This window comes from Caretta caretta, chromosome 1 (assembly GCF_965140235.1).
Source record: "Caretta caretta isolate rCarCar2 chromosome 1, rCarCar1.hap1, whole genome shotgun sequence".
Lineage (NCBI taxonomy): Eukaryota > Metazoa > Chordata > Testudines > Cheloniidae > Caretta > Caretta caretta.
Genome location: NC_134206.1, coordinates 9,010,679 through 9,026,866, shown reverse-complemented (window position 1 = coordinate 9,026,866; position 16,188 = coordinate 9,010,679). Strand labels below are relative to the sequence as shown.

At 50.3% G+C, this 16,188-nt stretch overlaps 1 protein-coding gene and 1 long non-coding RNA gene across 3 annotated transcripts in view; one reads left to right on the top strand and one right to left on the bottom strand.

Annotated features, from left to right (window-relative positions):
- Positions 1-2,086, top strand: part of CLPB (ClpB family mitochondrial disaggregase) — a 145,579-nt gene extending 143,493 nt beyond the window's left edge. For both annotated transcript variants that reach the window (XM_048838534.2, XM_048838526.2), the window contains exons 15-16: positions 451-555; positions 1,173-2,086. In XM_048838534.2, coding sequence (XP_048694491.2) covers positions 451-555; positions 1,173-1,424 — 357 coding nt within the window. In that variant the 3' untranslated portion in view covers positions 1,425-2,086. The remainder of the gene's footprint in view (positions 1-450; positions 556-1,172) is intronic.
- Positions 1-16,188, bottom strand: part of LOC142071173 (uncharacterized) — a 56,764-nt gene that overhangs the window by 23,771 nt on the left and 16,805 nt on the right. The window contains exon 2 of the long non-coding RNA XR_012667210.1: positions 2,205-2,392. This is a non-coding gene — a long non-coding RNA (uncharacterized LOC142071173). The remainder of the gene's footprint in view (positions 1-2,204; positions 2,393-16,188) is intronic.

Below are 16,188 nucleotides of genomic sequence, written 5' to 3'. Positions count from 1 at the left end.
TGGATTCCCTAAAGCATCATACGCTTCCTGGATCTTATCGGAGTCACTTGCTGCTCCGCTTGCACATGGAGCTGAGTTGCAAGGGCTTGTGGGGATGGAGTGGGCAGCATGCTGGGGTTGTGGGTGGTGAATTCTGGAGGCGTGGATGTGGAGTATGTGTTATGCATCATTAGCTCTATAGTCAAACGAGAGTGGGGTACCTGGGTAGTTACACTTTACACCTGTGCGACTCAGGACCCTCCAGGCCAGGCAGACACCCATGACCCACAGCCCATGCTATACAGTTTCAGTTTCGTTTCACCAGAGCTCTGGCTGGGTGGTAACCTCAGCATCCCTCCGTGTCAATGCTCGGTGTGGCCATGGCCTCCAGATAACCATGTCCTGGAGCAGGAGAGCAGCTGGAGCCAACCTGACAGTTCGCTAACGTGCTGCCCCTTTCTCATCCTGCAGGCCAAAGTGAGACACAACATCACGTTGCTGTGGGACAGGGAGGTGATGGATGTGCTGGCAGATGGCTACAATCTGCACTATGGCGCCCGGTCTATTAAACACGAGGTAAGGCATGATGTGCTACCTTGCCCTGGTCGTCTGCATTCTGCACCCAGCAGCGCAGACTTCCCCTTGCACACCAGCCCACATTCTGGATAGGCCCCCAATCTTCACTGGGATTATTGTTTGTATCCTTCCTGTGAAGAGAAATTCCTTCAGTGACCATGAGTCTGAGGGAGAGAACATAGTGGCTGATCCTTTTGAAACCACACAGATACACACCTCTCTCTTGGTCTTGCATTTGTTTCTACTCTGACACCCGTTAAAGTCACAAAGAGATTATTTGATTGAAGGGTTCCAGGCATAAGGGATTCAGAAGCAGCTGGAGCCATTTCGCGCTCCGTGCGCATACTGCATTCACCCAACACAGCAGTGCTTGTTCACTTCCCCCAACGCCAGCCCAGGGAGTGGTGGTTGGCCCTGATCCCAGGAGTTAGAGATGAAAGAGACCCATTAGATGTCATCCACTGTGTCCCCTGCAGATTCCAGGTTGTTTGGGGGTTGGACTAGATGACCTCCTGAGGTCCCTTCCAACCCGGATATTCTATGATTCTATGATCCCCTGCCAGGCCGATCTAAGAGGGCAGAAGATTTGCTAATGGCGGGTGTTTTTCTTCCCACAGGTAGAGCGTCGTGTTGTGAACCAATTAGCTGCCGCCTATGAACAGGACCTTCTGCCAAGAGGCTGCACCTTGCGAATCACGGTGGACGATTCGGACAAACAGCTGCTGAAAACCAAAGACAGCTCCTCCCCTGAGGAGGAGGAGAGGAAGGCCCCGACGCTGCGGCTGGAGATAGTTGAGAAGGACAGCAAAAGTCGAAAACTGGACATCCAGGCTCCCCTGAACCCTGATGAAATCTCCTTTATGTTATAGCCATAAAGAATGCCTCACACACCACGCTCAGCCAAAGCAGCCCGTGGCGGCACGTTTCCAGTTGTACTGGTCATCAATAAAATAACCACGAGACATGGAATTTGCAAAATGGCCCATCAGTGAGTAAGGACAATGGTGGTGGATCCCAGCCCCTGGAACTGGAGGGAGGGGTTCTGGAAGGTGACTCTCTCTTTTTGTTATTGACTCTCCTTGGCAGGAGAGACCGTAGGCTAACTCTCCTGTGTCTGCACTGAGTCAGAGTCGGACACCTCTATCGCAGGCTGGAACCCTAGCCACTGTCCCAGTGACACACCATACTGCCATTCGGTTTACCTGAAGGATGTGGAGAGGGGGTGGCTATATTGAAGTGTGGAAACTCTTCAAGTCAGAGGAAGCACATAGGGGTTTTCAAAGTGGAAGTAAAGGCGCATTCCAAGTCAGACCAGCTGTAGCGAGTCTGGCTCCAGTAAGAATTTCTGGAGAGAACAGGGGTTTATGCAGAGCTAACCGCAGAATGTGCGGGGATGGCTTTGCAGCTGAGAGGAGCCATGTCAGATACTTAGCTGTGTGACGGCTTGGTTTTCACAGTCACCGTGTGCCCCCCAACCCCATGGGCTTCAGACGCATCCTTTAATTTATTTCAATAAAATTCAAAATCTTCATATGGCGTTCTACTTCCTAGCAAGGGTGGAGGGATTGGGATTGGTAGGAAGGAAATGGGGATTTCCCCTCCCTTATGAACAGGAGCAAGTGGTGTAATGGTGGACTACAGTAACTTACCTGTCTGTGAAACCCCTCCATTGCCAGCTCACAAATAGGAACCATGAATAATAGAGACGAGTTTCCGTCTTTCAGTCTTGGCCTGGTGAGATCATGGTATAAACCCAATCACTGAATGCTGATGCTGTTCCTCACGCTTCCGTCTCTCTGCTGCTGGCTAGATGGTCTCTGCTCTGCAGGTCCGCTTTCTGGCAAATATTAAATATTTCAGAGTTAACCTAAACTTCTTAGCTTTCTGCGATGTCAGAGCTCAGAGCAAAGTTCCCCAGGCCAGACGAATTGAAAGATGCATTGTCTGTTTTAAGTAAAAATTGGATTTGTTCCCTGAGCGATTGTAAGGTCCTCCCTCTGCAGAAGGCTTAACCCGTTAGAGATGTCGCCATTCCTGCACTAAGTGAAACATTTGTGTGCTGGATGCCCTTCCCTGCAAACCTAAAGACTCTCACTTCTGTGCATTCAGATCAACGCAGTCATTTTGTTTGGTTTGGTGTCTGTAGCATGAGCCCCACTGAACACATCACGAGTACTTACTCCTGACTTCAGAGAAGGAAAACAGTCATGTGTGCTCAAAGATCCTGTTGCACTTTTTGCAAGAATTGAGGGTTAGCTGCAGGATCCAGTAGGATACAGAGTTCTTCAGTATCTCTCCTAAAACCAGCTGCTGTTATAATCTGGCTGCATTTCAGTGGTGGGTGAATGACCCCTTCCTGGTATTTCCAGTCTGTAAAACTCTTTGGGATCCTACCAGGTGAAAGATGCTGTGTAATGGTAGGTCATTATTATGAATATAAAATGAAAGTAAAGCTGAAGAAAAGCCCTTCAGATAAATGACTTGGGGCCCAAATCTCGTAGATTTAAACAGGAGTCTTGGGCACATAAGGAATAACAGACCAGATGTCACAAATAGACACAGATACCACTGGGACGGGTGCCGTATAAGAATCTGAATAGAGAAGGGTGGTCCAGTGGTTAAGGCCTGGGACTTGGGAATGCTGAATGTAATTCCCTGCTCTGCCACAGAACTCTTGAGTGACCTTGGGCGAGTTCCTTAATCTCTCTGTGCCTCAGTTTCCCATCTGTAGTTCCCCACTTCCTTTCCTCCCAGGGGTGTTGCGAGGATACATACAAAGCTCCTGGGTAATGGAGGCCACATACATACCTGAAGTAAAATAGATCTGGGCCTTAAAAAGCTGAAGTTAAAACAAGCCAAAACGTCAGTATATCCAGTGCTAAGAGATGCTGCAGCCATGGGGTGCAAGATAGGCAGAAGGCAGCACCAAATAATGCGGTTTAAGCTTAGGTTGATTTTAAAAGTGCAGCTGAATCAGAATTCAGGGTAGGCCCAGCACTATAGGAAACCAGCCAAATCATTTGGGTAACTTAGGGAGAGAGTCTGTAATCAACGTATCAGCAGGTGTGTTGTCAGCAGGACACAAGCAGTAATTTTTCTGCTCTACTCCCACCCTGACTAGGCCTCAGCTGGAGTACTGTGTCCAGTTCTGGGCACCACATTTCAGGAAAGAGGTGGAAGAACTGAAGAAAGGCCAGAGAAGAGCAACAAAAATGATTCAAGGTCTAGAAAGCATGATCTATGAGGGATGATTGAAAAAACTGGGTTTGTTTAGTCTGGAGAAGAGAAGACAGGGGGGGTGGGGGAACACTGGACATGATAACAGTTTTCAAGTACCTAAAAATTTGTTACAAGGAGAAGGGAGAAAAAGTGTTCTACTTAACCTCTGAGGCTAGGACAAGAAGCAATGGGCTTAAATTGCAGCAAGGATGGTTTAGATTGGACATTAGGAAAAACTTCCTAACTGTCAGGATGGTTAAGCACTGGAATAAATTGCCTAGGGAGGTTGTGGAATCTCTGTCACTGGAGGTTTTTAAGAGCAGGTTGGACAAACACCTGTCAGGGATGGTCTAGATCAGGGGTTCTCAAACTGGGGGTCGTGACCCCTCAGGGGATCATGAGGTTATTGCCTAGGGAGTCACGAGGCTGTCAGCCTCCACCCCAAACACTGCTTTGCCTCCAGCTTTTATAATGGTGTTAAATATGTAAAAAAGTGTTTTTAATTTATTAGGGGGGGTCACACTCAGAGGCTTGTTATGTGAAAGGGGTCACCAGTACAAAAGTTTGAGAACCACTGGTCTAGCTAATACTTAGTCCTGCCATGAGTGCCGGGGACTGGACTAGTTGATTTTAGAGGTCCCTTCCAGTCCTACGATTCTATGATTCTATAATGTAGCTATAAAGCTGGAGGGTCTCCGTACAAGATGGGTACTGTATGATGGGACAACGGGACGTGAGAAGGAGCTAGTTACAGTAGCAGAGTCTGTAGGAGCCTATGCTCTGAACCGAGGACCCCTGCAGTGTACCAATAACTGGAGCTGTGTGAAATGTTTGCAGTGAGCCAAAACCAGTTCGGATGTGGCTGATGTAAAGATTCATCGCAAGCTTGAATCTCGGGGCCTGATCTAGTTGTACACCAGTGTGACTCCACTGACTTCAGGTCAGGGCTCAGCACCTCTGAAAACCAGGCCCACAGTGTGTCAAGCTGGGCACCCAAAATTAGTGGATGCTTTTGAGATTTTGGACTCTGTGACTCGTCCAGGGTCATACAGGGTATGTCTACACTGCCCACAGCAGCGAGCCTCCCAGCCTGGGCCGACACTCAGGTTAGCGGGGCCCATGCTCGCGCTCGAACCATAGCTGTATAGACAGCACTTTGAACCCGCGGCTGGGGCTTGAGCTCGGGCTCTGCAGCCTAAGGAGGGGGATGTTTTTCAGAGCCCCAGCCCAGCTCTGTCTACGTGGCTGTTTGTAGAGCGCAAGCCCCGAGAGTCCCAAGTCAGTCAGCCCCCACGGGGAGGCTTGCTGCTGCGGGCTCTGCAGCCGGACCCACAGGGAGCCAGCAGGAGAACCAAGGATAAAACCCCCGAGTGCTGTCAGCCTTTCCTGGTGAATGGAAATAGCCAAAGGGCACCGCTTTCCCTGTGACCTTGACCAGGGAACAGTAATCTGCTCGCCCCGGAGTTCCCCCGTCTGTAAAAGGATTCGAGTGCTTCCCTGCCTCGTGGAGGGCTACAAGGGTTAATCCCTTAATGCTTGTGAGAGCCCCAGACACCCCACTGATGGGGGCTTTAGGAATAGCTGCTTATGAACAGTGTCTACCAGTCCTGGCCGCAGAACAACAGGAGGAAGGAGTCTTCTGAAACGAAGCTTTACCACTTCCAGAAGCCGCCAGTGTTAGGTCTGACTAGGACATTTGGGCCGCACGACTCGCACTGGGGGCTTCACGCTTGCTGTTGATTTGACATGGCAAGCGAGGTGAGGTGACTTTCCCCAGGTCAGCGGCAGAGGCGGGAATAGACAGCAGACCTTCCAACTCCTAGTCTTATGCCCTTACCCGCAAGACCTTGCTGCCTCGTCTAGATCCACTTCCTGGGCCCTAGTTTCTCTCTAGGTTCTTATATAGCCCCTATGGCCATACTGCAGGAGAGAGGCAGGTTCCTAGCAGCAGGCTGGGGTGGGGGAAGAGAGCCTTCTATTCCAAATCATCCTGGTGAGAATACTGAGCTCTTCGAAAGCGAGGTTCTTTGCAGGGGCATCCCGCAGCAGCTGTGAAAAGTGGGTCTGGGAGCGACTGTCACATATCACTGTGCTGAAGCTGATAGATCAGACCAATGGGCCAGAGTCACTCATGGTGAATGCACAGTATTCTCTTCGGGAGACACGTTATCCTCGAATAATAGAGTCCTGGAACGGGGTGGGGACGACCTGCTATTCCTTGAACAGTGACCCTCCTGGTGTTAGGCTGCCCTAAGGCTGGTGTAAGGTAGTGGGGATCAGACTTGGTGGGATGGCATGGGGTACCTAAGAGCAGAATTTGGCCCTTAAATGTTTTTGAAGGTGACTTGCAAAGGAAAATCACATTGGGACTGTGCCCTTTCTTGCTTTTTTCTGATAGAAAAAGGAAAGACTGCAAAGATTTTGGAGTTTTGCTGGTTCCCCCTCACCTTAAAAAGACCCCCAATTGCTAATATTAGAAAGTCAAGTCTCATCTGTGCTGGAAGACTGCATAGATGGCTGGAGACGTGGGAGTTTGCAATGGTCGAGGTGCCACGGAAACGGAGCCTAATGAGAGAGGGGCTGGGATTTGATTTGGGTTTTGTTACTTCTATTTCTGCTTCTCTTAACACCTGTTTAAACACTTGGAAGCAGGGTTTTCTTTTGTGAAGGATCCCTTCTGCTGGGGTTTGAGAAAGCACCCGATCCACATCTGAGTCCTCCAACGGCACCTCCAACAGAAACTGAGAAGACAAGACTTGACATTTCTAAGCTACAACAGGGGGTGGTGGGGGAAATACATTCTTGGGGGAGCCTTCTTTATTCATCACAAAGCCACAAACAAATCTATTTCCCCCTTTGCAAATCACCTTTCGGTGCTGTCCATAAATCTATCCATGGGGGCTTGCTTTACGAAGGTCTCCCCCTATCAGCTCGTGCTCGCGTCCTGTTTCAAACCGTAACCAAGGGCTCCCATGAGTTGGGATTTTTGGTTTATCTTACCCCTGAGCTTTGCAGGGCCTGTCTGTGGCGGGGGAGTACTCCCAGGCTATCTGCAGCTGAGGCTAACTGCCTCATGCCACCCGCAATGTTGGGCATGTCAGCTGGGGCTAAAGAAGAAAAGACACTAGTTACAGAAATGTGAAAAATGTGTCCCAAGGGGCTGGAATGAAAAGGAAGGGAACCACTGTTTGGCTGCTCACATTCCTGGTGAGCTGGGCCATACATATGTATCCCTGGGGTGTGCTGCGAGAGAGCCATTACCATTGTAAAAAGGAAAACCCAGCTAGCCCTCCCACTTAGTCGGACCAGACCTCCCACTCCCCAACAAAGACAGGAATATCGGCCACCAAGCACCATGCAGGTTAGGGGGGTTATCCTTTTACTCGCTGTTTTGTATCTGTGATTGTAATTAAGTGCGTGTGTGTGTCTGTGATCATAATTAGATGTGTGTGTGTGTGTATCTGATACTGAGACAAAGTGGGCCAGCTTCTGTTGGCGAGAGAGACAAGCTTTCTTCACAAAATTCTGCGTAAGCTTGAAAGCTGGTCTCTCTCACCAACACTGGAAGCTGGTCCAATAAAAGGATACCATCTCCTCCACCTTGGCTCTCTAAGACCCTGGGGCCAGCCTGGCTATACCACCACTGCATGGATCTAGCACTGCAATTTTCAAACCTCAGTGCCTAAAGTTAGGCTCCTAAATCTACATTTAACTCTAAACATCAGTGGCCTAAATATCAGGTGCGTTGAAGCCAATAAATGCTGAACATCAGACCCTGTATTTAGTGGCCTAAATAACGATTTAGGAGCCTCCTCAGTGTGAAAATCATGTATATATGTGTGCGTGTAGGTAGATGCTTATAAAAATGCACTATCCCAGGCAGAAAATCTACTTACCTGCCAGGTTTCAGAGCAGCAGCCGTGTTAGTCTGTATTCGCAAAAAGAAAAGGAGTACTTGTGGCACCTTAGAGACTAACCAATTTATTTGAGCATGAGCTTTCGTGAGCTACAGCTCACTTCATCGGATGCATACTGTGGGGGGAGAGAAAACCTTTTGTAGTGATAAACACCCATTTTTTCATGGTCTGTGTGAATAAAGACATCTTCTGTATTTTCCACTGTATGCATCCGATGAAGTGAGCTGTAGCTCACGAAAGCTCATGCTCAAATAAATTGGTTAGTCTCTAAGGTGCCACAAGTCCTCCTTTTCTTTTTACTTACCTGCCGTTTATCACTATCAGAATGAAAAAACTACGCTATTTTAATCACCTACGTTAATTCTTGCCCTAAGCAAGCGCAGTGGAGTAAGAGTGACGGACCCTATCTACGTGTTACTGCTCTGGAAGGAGTCTGAGTAACTGCCCGGCTCGGAGGGCACGTGACCTGTTAGAATGATCCAGAGTCAGTAGCAAGGAGGCCAGCTGGAGAGCGGAGCGCTGGATGTTAGGCCGGGTCTGTGAGTGGGTGGCTGCAGTCTACATTCACATACCCTTGCTAGACTGTAGGAGTGTCATAGAATCATAGAAGAATCATAGAAGATCAGGGTTGGAAGGGATCTCCAGAGGTCATCTAGTCCAACCCCCTGCGCAAAGCAGGACCAATGCCATAGTTGCATCAAGCCGGGCCTGTCCACAGAACAGTCTGGATTTGCTTCCTCTGTCTCTCTCAGACGTTCCAGAGTAAACACAATCTCTCTCCAGCACTGTTTCCCTTCTACCTACTAAAGGTTGATGATTTAACTGCGGGGCCAGATTTGTAAACCGGTCTCCTAATTTTGGGTGGCCCGATGTGGGAGATTTGATCACTTGGGGTTGGCAAGACCGTTGTGCGTGCTTTAGAGACAGTCTGCCAGCAGAAGATGAAAACAGAAGATGTACGTCGACCTGAGCTGCAGTCACACCTCCCAGCTGCAGCATAGACATACCCTTAGTGGGGCTCCGTGCCTCAGTTTCCCCACCCATAAAGTGGGGACCACGATACTGACCCACCTCCCAGGCGTCACTGATGTTTGTAAAATGACCTTCAGATGGCTGGCACCATAGCAGGGCCGGGTATTAGCAGCACCAGCAAGATGCAGCTTGTTATGGCAACATAAGGAGGTGTCTAATGCCAGCTCCACCAGTGAAGGTCTTTGTGGAGACTCAGCACTCAGGGTGTGTCTCCACTGCACTCAGAGGTGTGATTGCAGCCCGTGTAGACAGATCTGAGCTGGCTTTGATCTCAGGGTGTCCAAGCCCACCCGGCCCCCTGGCTAACGACCGGGCTGGCGAGCCCATGCCGGAGTCCCTGCTGCCGCAGCTTCGCTGCTGTTGGGACCTGAGTGAGCTAGATCAAAGCGAGCAGCCCCCGCGGCAATCCCACTCCCACTGCAGTGTAGACATAACTCAGAGCGCAAGGCGAGAAGGGGTTTGCTCCACACCTGTGAGCAGAGACAGACAGGGATTGAATGGAACAATGGGGCCTTTTTTAAACAGACAAACCAACTTTCTGTCATGAAAAAAATGCCTTTTTCTCATGTGTGTGTGTGTGAAAATTGTTGGTTTTCCAATTTGGGGATGAAATTTCTATTGCAATTTTCTCACATAAAAGTTTCCCATTTCCCATTCACCTCTTGTCGTTCGTGGTTCACAACATGAGAAATCCCAACTTTTTAAAAAAACGTTGAGGTAATTTTTCTTTTAAAAATCCCACTCACCTGACCCCAACCCCCCACTTCTAAAACCAGGCCTTACTTTGAAACTAGAAACCACTAAACACAAACGCCAACAATTTGCATGACCATTTGTGAAAACGGAAAATGAATTCAGCTCTTTTTTAGTTCTTTGCATTTTTTGACTGGCTGGAGCAGCAAAGCACCACACGGTTCCGCCCAGTGAAAAGACATGAGCCTGGAGCCTGGGGACTGAGGTCAGCGATGGGACGGTAGATTTGATAGCAATTAAGGGTAGCAGAGACCATTGTGATCATCTAGTCGGACCTCCTGCACAGCCCTGGCTGGAGAACTCCACTCAGTTACCTCTGTGCTGAGCCCAGTGACTTGGGTTTGACTAAAGTCCAGCCCACAGGAGCCTGACCTATTGTGAGCCACAGTCAGAGAACATGAGGGACTGAGGTGCGCCCATTGCCCAATGCCCCTGTGATGTCAGGGACTGGGTCAGGTCAGCCATGCCCAGATGACCCCAGCAGGCAACGCATGCCCCATGCTGCAGAGGAAGGCAAACTGCCCCCCCACACTCCAAATCTGGTGACTAGTTAGACCCTGTGCATGTGAGCTCACCAGCCAGCCATCTCTACGGCAGAAAATTCTCTGTACCATCCTACAGCACTCGTTCACCCCATCTCATGTCCTGTCTCCAGTTGTGGCTGACCCCTAATGCTTAACGGGAAGGTGGCGGGGGGAGAAAAAACAACCAACCAACATGCAGCCAGAATACATCTGGCCAACCGTGCATGGGAAGCGTGGGGTGAAGTCCTTCCTGACCCCTGCAGGTGACACACTGAAGCCCTGAAGCATGAGATTGGATTTATAGTCTTTGTCTTAATGTCAAGTGTTATGAGCGTGTTGAGAGCAATGCAGAGTTTCCTTATTTCCATAGCCCATGAAGGGAAGGAATGAACAGGTGTAGCTGTGATGAGGGCCCTTAAGCTGTAAAGATAGGCAGGGCTGGAAAGGACCTCGCAAGGTCACCAAATCCAGCCCCCTCCGCTGACGCAGGATCAAGTAAACCTAGACCAGCCCTGACAGGGCTTTGTCCAGCCTGGTCTTAAAAACCTCCAGTGATGGGGATTCCACAACGTCCCTTGGAAGCCTGTTCCAGGCTTAACTCCCCTGAGCGTTAGAAAGTTTTTCCTAATGTATTACCTACAGTTCCCTTGCTGCAGATTAAACTGATTAATTCTTGTCCTACTTTCGGTGGACACATAATACAAGAATGGCCATATTGGGTCAGACACAGTGGTCCATTTAGCCCAGCATCCTGGATTCCAACAGTGGCCAATACCAGGTGCTTCAGAGGGAATGAACAGAACAGGGCAACTAAGGAGTGATCCGTCCCGTGTTGTCAAGTTCCAGCTTCTGGCAGTCAGAGGTTTAAGGACACCCAGAGCATGGGGTTGCGTCTCTGACCATCTTCAACTAATAGCTATTGATGGACCTATCCTTGATGAACTAATCTAGTTCTTTTTTTAACCCAGTTATACTTTTGGCCTTCACAACATCGACTAGCAATGAGTTCCACAGGTCAACTGTGCATTGTGTGATGAAGTACTTCCCTCTGTTTGTTTTAAACCTGCTGCCTGTTAATTTCATTGGATGGCCCCTGGTTCTTGTGTTACGAGAAGGGGTAAATAACACTTCCTGATTCACTTTCTCCACATCACACATGATTCCATAGATCTTGATCATATCGCCCCTTAGTTGTCTCTTCTCCAAGCTGAACAGTCCCAGCCATCTGGTTCCATTTTGGTTTAGTGGAGCCCATCCTTCCTGTATCTGCTCCCCCTTTCCCAAAAGGGTCCCCAGTTCCTAACAAACCTTAACGCCTCCTTCCTACACCATCGTCTCATCCACGCGTTGAGACCCTGCAATTCTGCCTGACTGTCTCTGTGGATAGAACTGGGAGCATTTCAAAGAATGGTACCATGGAGGTCCAGGACTTCAATCGCTTACCTAGCAGCCTAAATTTGGCCCCCAGGACCTCTCTCCTATCCTTCCCTATGTCATTGGTACCTGCATGTACCACGACCACCGGCTCCTCCCCAGCACTGCACATAAGTCTGTCTAAATGTCTTGAGAGATCCACAACCTTTGCATCTGGCAGGCAATTCACCATGCGGTTCTCCTGGTCATCGCAAACCCCGCTCTCTATGTTTCTAATGATCGAATCCCCCATTACTGTTATCTGTCACTTCCTAACAACTGGGGTATCCTCCTCTGGAGGGGTGTCCCCAGTTGCAGAGGATACAGTGACATCATCTGGAAGGAGGGTCCCAACTCTGGCATCATTTCCCTCTGCTCCAGTTGGATGTTTTCCTTCCCCAAGACTTTCATCCTCCTCAACAGCACAGAGGCTGTCAGACCGGGGGTGGGACCATCCTACTGTGTCCCAGAAAGTCTCATCTCCGTACCGCTCTGTCTCCCTCAGCTCCTCCAGCTCAGCCACTCTGGTCTCCAGAGCCCGTACGTGGTCCCTGGGAGTCAGGAGCTGCTTGTATCGAATGCACACATATGCCCCCTGCCCGTAGGGTAGGTATCATACCTGCTGCCTTGGGTGCAATACACTGGATAGCCCCCACCCTGCTGCTGGATTTCTGCTGGCAGTCTCGTTTTACTCCTGCAGGGTTTTTGTTCATTTGTTCTTTTTTGGGGTGGGGTGGGGGAATCGACCGCCATGCTCTTTAATACTGCCCTTAACAGATGTGAAGACTGTTCTCAGATCCCCTCCCCACTCAATCTTCTTTTCTCAATATTAAACATTCCCAGGGTTTTTAACCTTTCCACACAGCTCAGGGTTTCTCATCTTTGATCATTTTTGTTGCTCGCCTCTGGACTCTCTCCAGTTTGTCCCTAAATCTTTCCTAAAGTGTTATACCCAGAACTGGACACAGTTCTCCAGCTGAGGCCTCACCAGTGTGGAGTAGGAGCAGGACATTGACCTCCTGTGTCTTACATATGACACTCCTGTTGATACATCCCAGAATATTAACTTTTTTTGCAGCTGCATCTCACTGACGACTCATACTCAATTTGTGACCCACTCTACCCCCAGATCCTTTTCCACAACACTACTGCCTAGCCAGTGATTCCCCATTGTGTAGTTATGCATTTGATTTTTCCTTCCTAACGTAGTACTTTGCATTTGTCTTTATTGAATTTCATCTTGTTGATTTCAAATGCTCCAGGTGCTTTTGAATTCGAACCCTGTCCTCCAAAGGGCTGGCAACCCCTCCCAGCTTGGTGTCACCTGAAAATTTTATAAACTCTCCACTCCATTATCCCAGTCATTAATGAAAATATGGACAAGTACCAGACCCAGGACAGACCCTTGCAGGACCCCACTAAATACGTCCCCCTAGTTGGGCAGCAAATCATTGATAACTACTCCTTAAGTACGGTCTTTCCAACAGTTATGCACCCACTTTTTAATAATTTAATCTAGACTACATTTCCCTGGGTTGGTTATGAGAAAGCCATGTGGGACTGTGTCAAAAGCCTTGCTAAAATCATGATATATCCTGTCTACTGCTTCCCCCCATTCCCACGAGGCCGGTCATTCTGTCAAAGAAGGAAATTAAGCTGGTTTGGTATGATTTGTTCTTGACAAGTCCATGGTGGCTTCCTTATCACCCTATTACCCTCTAGGTGCTTACACACTGATTGTTTAATAATTTGTTCCCGTGTCTTTCACAGTACCGATGTTAGGCCGACTGGTCTACAATCCTCTGGGTCCTCTTTATCCCCCTTTTAAAGACAGGAACTAGGTTTGCCCTTCTCCACCCCTCTGGAGCCTCACCCGCCCTCCAGGAGTTCTCAAAGATCATTGCTAATGATTCTGAGACTGCTGTAGCTGGTTGCTTATGAACCCTAGGACGACTCATCAGGCCCTTCCAACCTGAACACATCTAACTTGTCTGCCTATTCTTTAGCCTGTTCTTTCCCTAATTAGGCTTGGGTACCTTCCCCCGGTTGTTAACATGAATTGTGTTACGTATCTGGTCACAATTTATCTTTTTAGTGAAGACCTAAGATGAACACCTCCGCCTTCTTGACGTCATGGTATTAGCTCGCCTTCCCCGCTGAGTAGAGGACCTGCAGAGGTCCAGAGGATAGTGCCAAGATACCACGATCATGGGTGGTTTCAAAATACTTGCTCCCCATCTTCCCCACCGATGCACCGTAAATGAGAAGCTCATTGGCTTGAACTAACACAGGGGAGCTCAAGCCACCCAAATGCATGATGTAGGGGGACAGCCCCAGGCCTTCAGAGAGACCACTGGGGGATTTCTCCTTTCTACAGGAGCCCTTGTGGGGGGAGGGAAGGCCTCCAGACTGTCCGAGCATGGAGGCATTGGCAGAGCCGGAGCATGCGGGTGCCTTCTCTCCTTTGCCCAAGTTCTGGCTGGTGGGGAAGATGGAGGCTGCATTAGCCTTCGAATGTTACTTACGGACAGTGCTGGCCACACGGGGCCCACCAGGACACCTGTGGGGAGCAGGACAGGCAATTAAAGAGAAAGAGTGAAAGGCTCAATGAGGGCGGGGAGAAATTTTTTTATGCCCGAGAATATTTCGGAGGCGCCGCACAAGGGAAGATAAATATATGGAGTCTGGAAGGGCCCCAGCCCAAGGGCGAGGATGCTATCACATACCTTCAGCATGGGAGGTATCGGTGAGGGAATAATTGGCCCAAGTTAAAGGAGGAAAAGATCAGGCAGAGACATTAGCAAAAAGCAAGTGTCAGAGACTGGGAAGTGGGCGGTCATGCCTAATGGTTAGAGCAGGAGCCGGTAGCCAGGAATAGGAGCCCAGGGTCAGAGCCTAAGTGCTGGTACCAAGGGTCAGAGCCAAGTACCTGGCATAAGGCAAGGCAGGAGCAGGGCTGGAATAAGGCAGGAGCTATGAGCAAATGCTTTGATCAGCCACTCAGCTGCTGCTGGGTTCAAGAGCCAGTCCGCGCTGCTGACCCGTCCAACCAGTCAGGCGGGGGAGCCAATCAGGCAGCCCACTACAAGCCAGCTGCGCTCATCGGGTTGCTCAGAGATCGGCCCCGCTGCTAGCTCAGATCGAGGCCGCGACACAGGCTGCAGCAAGGGCCAGCCACCCGAGGACGTACCTAGGATCTCTGACCGGATTGTCCTGCCCGCGCCACCGTCCATCCCGCTGCGGCCATGCTGCTGAGCTCGTCTGTCTGACCTGGGAATTACACTTCCCAGCGGCAGTGAAGACCTGCCCTTACGGTCACAGTGCAAGTGGTGGCAGAGCTGGGGAGAGAATCCATGTCTCTGCTTGAGCCACAAGGCCCTTGTCCTTCACAAGACACCCAGTTGGTGAATTACATTGAGGCAGTGTACGAAACCTCCCAGATACCATGGGCTTCTGTTTGTGGGCACGTGTCCCATCCCGTCCCCCACCTCCCACCCCGCTAGGGGCGTTCTGCAAGCAGCGGGTGGGCAGGCTGGGTGTACCGACAGATTGCCAGGAGCCCACATGCCATCAGCCTAGGACAAGGGGTCAGGTTCCCAGGTATCTGCCCTCCATTTCCGCCCCCCATGCCAGAGGCTGATCGCTGGTGGAGCGAGAGCACTCAGCAGGCTATGGACTGTTATTCACCTTTCTAGTTCTCCCGCTAAGCAGATCATAGGACCCCTGCTTGGATAATCTCTTCCCCCAGGGAGAGGAACACGGACACTCCAGCCTCGTGCATGTGGTTTCTTCCAAGCAAAGGGCCTGATTTCTCATGTGGCTCACTAGCCCGTCGCGTGCCCGTGGGCTGGATCGATGTGGGGCACATTGCACCAGTGAGTCGGATAGGCCCAGCACGGTCACAGGCCAATCTCACGAAGCAGGAGGGGCTGCCTCTCTGTGGCTGGAGGACCCGGCTCTTGGACACTGAGGTTCCTTTTGCCTGCGTTCCTGGTGGTTCAGCTGGAAGCTGGAGCCCCTGGCTTTGTCGCTAACCCACCGTCCCTAGCGCTCGCCCTGAGTGACAGGATCGCAGCTCCCACACACTGCGGTTTGGAAAGGTCGACTCCTGCTTTTCTCCCTTCTCCCTGTTTCCACACTACAGGCCTGTATTTCCCCTCAACGGTAAAGATGCCATCAGCCATGCAGTCATGAGAGACTCTGTAGAACCGCAAGAAACTGGTGCATGACCCTACAATAACCAGAGTGCATAGCGGTTCTGAGGGGCCCTATGCTAACAAACGTGTGTGCACAGCCCTTGTGAGTGACCCTACAATAACAAACCAGTGCGTACAACCCAGCACTCCGCACCCTACAGTAACACCACAGCCAGCCCAGGGCTCAAAACCCTGCAATAACAAATCAAGATACACCTAGCAGCACTGACCACCTTACGGTAACAAACCAGAGCCCAGCCTTGTAGCCAGGAGAGACCTGCTTTTATAACAGTTATGTACATCCCAATGCTGGTGACTGGCAGGCCAGAGTGACCCTACAATAACAGGCAGGCCAGAGTGACCCTACAGTAACACAGCTCTGCGTACCAGACCCTGGACCCGGATAACCCTGCCACAAGACAGCAACACTCTCGGCCCAGCTCCTTCTTTCCTCAGGGCGCTTCTGCAAATTTGCAAGGAATCCCAGCCTGGAGATGGGAGCCGATCCGATCAGCTCCCAGCTGGAGCGGCCGGTGCGGGGAGAAAGCTTTGTGCCGTCCATCGCGCTGGTCAGCCACA